The 8,934-nt window shown below is 31.4% G+C and overlaps 1 protein-coding gene across 1 annotated transcript; it reads right to left on the bottom strand.

Moving 5' to 3' along the window:
- Positions 1-2,806: 2,806 nt before the first annotated feature.
- LOC109216088 lies at positions 2,807-3,728 on the bottom strand. Its single transcript, XM_019380219.1, has one exon. The coding sequence runs from the start codon at positions 3,666-3,668 to the stop codon at positions 3,024-3,026; it is 645 nt and encodes a 214-aa protein (XP_019235764.1). The 5' UTR covers positions 3,669-3,728; the 3' UTR covers positions 2,807-3,023.
- Between the last annotated feature and the right edge of the window lie 5,206 nt (positions 3,729-8,934).

Below are 8,934 nucleotides of genomic sequence, written 5' to 3'. Positions count from 1 at the left end.
ACGACCTCGCACAAGGCTACGCACTAACCCACTCCGACATTAATGTAACAACTCAAATTTACTAGGGTTATTATCCGCTTTAGGCTTATGCTCATATATATGGCTTTAAAATGTGCTATTGGTGCCCAAGGCTTGCTCTCTTAATTAAATACCCAAGATTTTTTCTGTATTTTAATTGTCTAAGTGAAATTTGCTTTAATTGTTATAATAATATTAATTGAAGTTCAAGTTTTGATGCTATTTTCCTAAAGAAATGGCTTTTAATTAAATATGATGTGGATTTGTGAACTGCTGGGTAGAAAGTCTAAAGTGGACCTACTTATTAATCATAACATTAGCTTCTTTTTCAACACTCTTTGTTGTAGTAAATTGACAAAAAGAATGCCCCACCAAGGCTTTCATTATATGAATCTCACAATATTTTTTAAAGAGTGGTGAACGCTTGCTTAATAAGATATCAAAGAGGTCCAATAATATATAGTAAGACATGAACTTTGGTTTTTTGCTAAGTTGTTGCTGTTTGTTCCTAGCACCATGATGTTTCCAAAGTTCCATTTTCCTTTTTGTTTCCTCATAATGATGGCTTCAACTATTTCTTGATTTTTTATAGTCATTAGTTCTCCGAAAGTATTCCATAATATTGTGATTACGCGTTTCCTGAGCCGAGGGTTTATTGAAAACAATCTCTCTTTATTTATAAGGTAGGAGTAAAGTTGCATACACACTATCCTTCCCAAACTCCACTTGTAAAATTACACTGAGTTTATTGTTATTGATGTTCTTTGAAATTATTGAAGTTTTTGTAACAGGAAACTAATGATAGCCTTGTATATTTATATATTAAAACAGTGAGACTAGGCGCGCATTCATTTCCATTGTCACTACATTTAAATTAAAGTTTGTCTACTGTTCCTTCGTTTTTGTTCCGATTATGACACTGAGAATTCTTCTAACTTGAATTTCCAAAAACATATTGGTTTAGAATAATGATGGAATCCGACATAGTTAGTTTCAACATTTGTTTTTTATAAAGCTTCATATATTGCACATTGCTATTCTTGGTTTTTGGATGCTTTGTTGCTTAGTTCTTTGTCCGTACTTGTCTTGGATGCTATAGAAGCTTTACTTTCATCACAAATGGAAATGAAGGATATAAGACATTGAAAAGTTCAGACCAAAACACAACATAAAAAGTTAGTCACACCTTGGGCTTTCACCTGTCAAACTAGCTTATAAGCACTTTTCGGCTTATTTACGCGTTTGGTAAAATTAAAAGTGCTTATAAGCCAAGCGCTTATAAGTCACAAATAAACCAAAAGCCATAAGTTAGTCACCCCAAGCTTATGAATTTTTAGCTTATAAGCACTTTAAATTTGATCAAGATTTATACTATTTTATCCTTAAAATATTCTTTTTTTGAAACAAAACTCTTACATCGATACTCACTGCCTCAAGTATTATTTCAACCTCCCCCCCACCACCCCCCCCCCCAATCCCTCGCCTCTTCAAGTCTGCAATTCTCATTGACTATTTAAGATAAGCAAATTTTCTATTCCTTTGCATATTTGTATCTATATGTGATTGTGTATTAATCTTTGAACTGTATGTAATAAATGAGGACATACTAAATTTTTGGTGTATTGCTTTCTAAGTGTTGTGGTGATGAAGATAATGTTTGTTTCTCTTCAAATATTTTGTCCTATTTAGGTTTATTTTTTACCGATAAACTTTTGTCAATTTATTAATTATTATAACTTATGATTATATGCTTATCATAAAATAAATTATATTTATCATAAATTTTATCTTATCTAAGCATAGTTGTATTTAAAATAAAATGACAAATAGAATATTTTGTATTTGAATCGATCTGGAATCTAAAATTTGGAAGAAATTACGCCCTTATAGGTGTAAGCAGTTCCAAGGTTATTTAAGTTATTTTAACAGCAAAGGAGCTTATGAGCACTTTTTTATCAAATACTGCAGCAGCTTATTATCAATTTCAGCACTTGTATCCAATCACATAACTGCTTATTTATTAAATCAGTTTCAGCACTTAAAAGTGCTTTTCCGCACTTAATACTTATCAGCTACGTCAAATAAGCTAAGCCAAACGGGCTCATATTCTTTCTTTAGTCCAACCTCTTAAAGTGCTGGAGTATCTTTTTTTAGTTTCAAAAAGTAAAATTGTTTAGGAATTATTTTTGCTAGGAAATGCTTTTTCTTTAGTGGATCTTATAAAATGTGTATTTAAATTAATCGTTATCAATTACTGATGCATTAAAAGAATTGTTTTTTCAAAAAGACGAAAAATGAAATTGCCAAGCACAAAAGAACGACGTTCATGGCCAATAAAACTTAGCTAAATTATATTTGTCTTGATTCTAACTGTAAGAATTTTATTCATTTTGACAACAAGACATTTGTATTTTCAATCTTTCTTTTTCTTGAGAACCTAAAATATTGTTTAGTATATAATAATAATAATAATAATACTAACCAAATTCTTTTAAAGTCTAGCACTTAGAGCGAGTGGTTGAGTGTGTGTGTCCTCTTATGTATTGTTTTTTGGTCCAAAGTTATTCCAAAATACAAAATTTTCACATGGGGCTTAATTATGTGACTTTTACTCAATAATGCCATGAAATCGTCACATGGAATTCAGAAGGTAGGATTTTCATACAAGATTGTATGAATATATGACGAAAATTTAAACTTAATACATTAAACAAACCAATTTGACACTTAATTATTCCTGTTAAAACAATTGAAACAACCACAGACAACTACACAAGCACACACAGAGTACCCAAAAATAAATAACATATCCATAATTGTACTAGTCCATATTTAATTCAGGACAAACATAGTGACTTGTCCTCACGTTGCATTACATAAAATCCAAAAAAGATAAAAATCACAAGTAAAAAGTAAAACAGAAAAAGAGACCATAGGTTTAATTTTCATGAGAACATAGAACACGAACACGAAATAGTAAGACTTAAATATTTAACCTATCATGACTAGCTCCGACGATAATTTCTTGATCTTGGAAGATAAACAATGGATTCAGAAACAGTACAAGTGGTTTTGCAAGAAGAATACATGCTAATGAATCCAAATCTATCACTTAAACTTCTTATTGATGGTACCTTTGAAGAACTTTTCCAAATGCCATGACCAAAACTCTTATCATATTGTTGTTGAATATCATCTTTGGAACATTCCACAAATGCTGCAAAAAATGGATCTTTTCTGAAGCTTTCACTAGCACATTTTTTGGGAGAAAACTCATCAAAAAAACTATTTTTCTTGGATGAATTTGGTATAGTATTTCCAGCTGGTGGTGGCAATGGAAGAAGTTGGCCTAAAGAAGAGTTATTTTTCCTGGAAATTTTTTGTTTTGGTATACCAGGAATTTGCTCCCAAGAAAAAGGTACCCCTTTTGAGAATTGAAGAGGAGTAGTTGGGCTAAAGGGGGAATTATCAAGATCATGAAAAGAGAGTGATGAACCAAAGGAAGAGTTGGAAGAGTGAGATGGAGAAGAGGAGAGAGATGGACTCCGGCGAGTCGTCGGCCGGAAAACTGGGGTTGAGAATGTGGTGTCACTTTGATCTTCAGCATCATATGGTGGAGGAGGAGTAGTAGTAGTAAGAGTAGAAGCCATTGATTTTTGATGAAGGAAGAAAAGGAAGAGGAAGAGGTTCTTTATCTTTGATGTTGTCTTTTTAGTATCTTTACTCTCCTTGCTATGTATATATACAAAAAAAAAAAAAATAAATAAATAAATTATGTTGTCTTTATTATCTTCACTTTTTTCTTAACTAATTCTGGTGTTAGCAAAAATTACGTGCACTTTCATTTATATATTATAGTATCTTTCCATTAGAATAAGCATCGAGTTAACTTTGTTTGATACTTCCACCGTTCAATTTAATTGTTTTTTTTTTTGTCTTTTTTTACGGTCCACAATATTAATTTCTTCAGATATCAAGAAGCAGAGGTGAATGTAGGATTTAAACTTTATGAGTTCAACTTTTAAGATATTTAATATTGAATCCATTATAGTTTTAAAGTTATGGGTTCAAATCTATTATTTATATAATTTTAATGAATTTTTACACATAAATTTCTACTCCGCGTCGAAAGTTATGGGTTCAATTGAACACGTAACACTGGATCTGCCTCTGTCAAGAAGGAATTAACTTCTTTTTTTCAAAGTTGAACTAGGAGTAAAGAGTTTAAGAGTTTGTTATATTTCTAATGAAGAAATGAAGGTTAATATGATCAATTTTATTTTTAATAAATACCAAAAAAAAGATTATTTAATATATGTGAAAACAACCAAAAAATCAATTGAAATGGATGTGAAGGAGTAAAACATAGATAGATAATGGGGTTTTTCTTTACTATATTAATTCACTTCGTGTATTGAGTGATGTATTCTTTAATATATATTTAATTTTATTTTTCGTGTTAAGATCAATTTTCACTCTCAATATTTTGGTGAAGAAGAAATGGAAAAGAGATAGATATTATTAACAAACAAATCAACCCCATTGTATTATGACAAGAATGGAGAGAAGGTAGAAGCTAGCACATGATAAATGAAATAAATAGGTACCTCCGATGCCGGCCCTTTTATAAAGCATGTAAAGCAATCGTTTTAGGTCCCATATTCTTATGGGGCCCCTATTTTTTGTTACACCTAATAGATTATGTATAAGTTTAAAAAAAAGTTTTGTATAGTGAAAAAAGTTTGATTTCTTTCTAACAAATATAGAGAAGAAGGTTTGCAACTACTATAATTTTTACCAAGAAAATTGCACTTGAAATAGATATCGAACCCGAATTTCGTAAAACGTGTGATAATGAAATCTCAAAATCTTTCGAAAAGTCCTTTAGAGTTGATTATTTTTATATATAATAGACAAGGCTATTTTTTCACTTCAAAATAGATTTGAACAATTCGAAGCATATGAAAATATTTTTGGTTTTCTATTTGGCAGTAAAAGCTAAGATCACTAGATGTTGGAAATTTGAAAAAATATTGCCTTAATCTTGAATGTTCCTTAAAGCATAATAATCATCTCGATATTGATGGTTCAGATTTATTTTCTGAATTAAAAGTATTAAGGAAATAGTACAATTAGAAGATAACAGTTTAATTGATACACTTAATCAAATAAAAAGATTTAATTCTTTTCCAAATGCCTAAATTGCTTATGAAATAATGTTCATAACTCAAGTTACCGTTGCTTCAGCGGAAAGAAGTTTTTAAAATTAAAATTGATAAAATCTTACCTAAGAACAACAATGCCACAAGAAAGGTTAAGTGGATTAGCTATATTGTCAATTGATAAATACTTATTAGGAGTTATTGATTATAAGAAAGTTAAATAACTTTGTATCTAAAAAAAGCTAAAAAAAAAAAACAGACTTCAAATAAATAATAATAAAAAAAAATTAAAAAGTTAAGGCCTCTCATAAAATTTGGTTTTAGGCCACAAAATTCGTCGGACCACCCCTGGGTACCTCTTTTTTTCTTAAAAGGAAGGAGAAAATGTTTTTGCAATATATACTTGAGTAGCAATTAGATTTATATTGTTAGAAACTCATATTTGATCCAGATTGCGGTTCATTCTAAAAAAAAAATTCTTTTATTTATTTATGTCGTAGTTTGGGTCAAAATTTTGGAAGATAGCTAAACTTTTCTATGTACGTAATGTTTATTTAACATAGCCATATTTTACTTACCTGCTAAAATCTTGGGTCAAAATGTCTAGAATTAAAAGCTAATAACCTAGATCAAGGCCCCCTCTATTTGTACGTAATTTAATTAGTGATATTTTACTTGAAAAAGCTTCATATGTTTTAATGTTTGTCCCAAGTCAATGATATAGAAAATACTCAATATTTTTTGTGCTAGTCTAAATTCCAACGAAGCAATGAAGTAGCTAGAAATCCAGTCAAAAATTAGTAATGAATGATATTTTTTATTTTTTCTCATTTTTTTCCCTATTTTTAATTGAGAAGAATGGGAGGAGACAGATGAAATAAAGTATCATGAAGAATAAAAGAGTTATTGGATTCCATTTTCGTGGCCTAGTTTTCACCTACCAACTTAAGTCAGAGATATCATATTTGTCTCAATTATTGGCAGGTTTATAAACATTAGTAATTCGAATTTGATGAAGCATGGGTCTCGAGCTACTTTGGTTGTAATAATTAATATAACCGATCGATAATTCTCTTTATATTCTTCTTTTCCCCTTAAAATAGAATATTATAATTATACAATAACAATAGCAACAAACTCAATTTAATTCCATACGTGAGGTGTTAGGATCGGGAACCCGAGTAATGCGAAATTTAGCCAAACAACATTATAATAACAAAAAAATAATGCAAGTTGATAATAACGACAATTAAAGCAGATAAAGAAGACAACAATTTAATGTAAGTTCGGTCAGTGTGACCTACGTTCACAAGCGGAGAGGAGCAATTTCATTACACCAACAAGAGTACAAAAGAGAGTACAAAATTAGAGTAAATATTCTAATTAATCCCAAATACCCTAAGAGAATAACCTCACAAAATCACTCAAAAGAAAGGGTTCACACAAGTGTTTTCCAACACTCAACTGTCATACAAAACACTCTTATTAAAGGAGGAGAGAAAGAAACAAGAAATGAAAACTCAAGTCTTGTTGGTATGTCTAAAATGAACTGATGGCCTTTTCTTTTATAGGCAAAAAAGCCTTGGCCTCCAAGCTGTAAAAGAAAAGATACAACTTGTGCAAATGATATCCACCACACAATGCAATATTTTTGGATCCCAAAGAATATTGCCAACAAGGTTTACTTTGCAAATAAGGTTATGCTTATATGAGATGGACTCCACTAGCCAAAATATTGGCCATATTACAAATCTCCACCTTGGCCTAATTAATTTTGGCTGATATAGTAAATTCGCTCCACCTTCTCCGCAAAAGCTCCAATGGGCATATGTTAAAATTAGTGCCATCAAAATCAGATAAGTTGTCTGATACCGAAACTGTAGTAGGGCCTATTATAGTTGATCCTAATAAAGTATACAACGAACCAGATCTGCGTGCTTTCATGATCACAAAGACACCTTGAAAAAATTTCAGAACTCCACCTTCACCAGTAAATTTGCACCCAAGAGATTCTAAAGTGCCCAAAGAGATGAGATTTTTCTTCAACTCAGGAACATATCTAACATTAGTGAGAGTTCCCACCACACCATCATGCATTCTGATCCGATTGTACCTTTGCATAGCATTGTTAATAAGTTCCTACTTGGACACATATGATACGAACAAGCAGAATCTAAAATCTACTCATTGTCTGATCTGAAACTAGTTTCTGTTGCTAAAAATATAGTTCCCTCAATCTCATCAGTTGCTACACTAGCTTCGGCGGTGTCAATATTTTGTGCTCATTTTTGCTTTCCTTATGTTTTTCTTTATTTTTTAGCTTATAACATTCTGAGATAATGTGACCTTTCTTATGACAATAGCGACACTCTAAATTATTGTATCTGGATGTTGAGTCGGATTTTCCTCTAACAAACAAGCCAACTTTCGCTTGAGTTCCATTAGCTTCCCCAGTAATATCCTATCTATCTATTCTTTTGATTTTAAGATAGATTTAATATCCTTATAAAAGATATTATCCTTTGCATAAAGCATAGTATCTCTTATATGCTTAAAAGATGAAGGTAGAGAACAAAGCAGTAACACGGCTTGATCCTCATCTTTAATTTCAGTATCTATATTACTCAAATCCATAAGAATGGAATCAAATATGTCAATATGAGAGAGAATAGAGGTACCTTCACCCATACAAATTGTGTAAAGCTTCTGCTTCATGTAAAGTCTATTTTCCACCGCCCTCTTCATATAGGGTTGTGGTTTCTACACAAACTTCACGTAAAACCTCATTTGAGAGATTTAAGATGATACATGATTTTGCCTTTTTGTCTATGACAGCAAATTCCTCGTCCGCCATTTTATCTCGCTTCTTCTCCTTTTCTTGCAATGCCAAGTCTAAGCCATCCTAAATTAGGATAGCTTCCATCTTTAATTGTCACATTTAGAAGTTTGCACTTCGATCAAATTTCTCAACATAAGTCTTTGTTAAAGTCATATTGGCTATTGAAATAAATCCGATTAGATCCGGCTTGATACCAATTTGTTAGGATCAGGAACCCGAGTAGTGCGGATTTTAGCCAAAAAATGTTATAATGACAATAACAAAGACAATACAAGTTGATAATCACAGTAATTAAAGCAGATAAAGAAGACACCAATTTAACGTAGTTCGGTCAGTGTGACCTACGTCCACAAGCGGAGAGGAGTGATTTTATTATACCAACAAGAGTACAAAATTAGAGTAAATACTCTAATTAATCTCAAATACCCTAGGAGAATAACCTCACAAGATCTCTCCAAAGAAAGGGTTCACACGAGTGTTTTCCAACACTCAACTCTCAACTCTCATACAAAACACTCTTAATAAACTATGAGAGGAAAAAACAAAAAATGAAGACTCAAGTCTTGTTAGTGTGTCTAAAATGAACTAATGATCTTTTCTTTTATAGGCAAAAAAGCCTTGGCCTCCAAGCTGTAAAAGAAAAGATACAACTTGTGCAAATGATACCCATTAGACAATGCAATATATTTGGGTCCCAAAGAATATTGCCAATAAGGTCTACTTTGCAAATAGGTTTATGTTTATGTGAGATGCACTACACTAGCCAAAATATTGGCCATATTACATGAGGTCTGAGAAGGGTAGTGTGCAGTGGCAAAGCTAGGAATTTTCCCAAGGGTATTCAAATTTAAAAGAGGTGAAAAAAAAATTCAGGCAAAGGGTGTTCAATATCTGTTATGTCTATATCTATCTATA

Source organism: Nicotiana attenuata, unplaced genomic scaffold, assembly GCF_001879085.1.
Source record: "Nicotiana attenuata strain UT unplaced genomic scaffold, NIATTr2, whole genome shotgun sequence".
NCBI lineage: Eukaryota > Viridiplantae > Streptophyta > Magnoliopsida > Solanales > Solanaceae > Nicotiana > Nicotiana attenuata.
The sequence above is the reverse complement of the archived record's forward strand: the minus strand, read 5'-3'. Positions and strand labels throughout refer to the sequence as shown.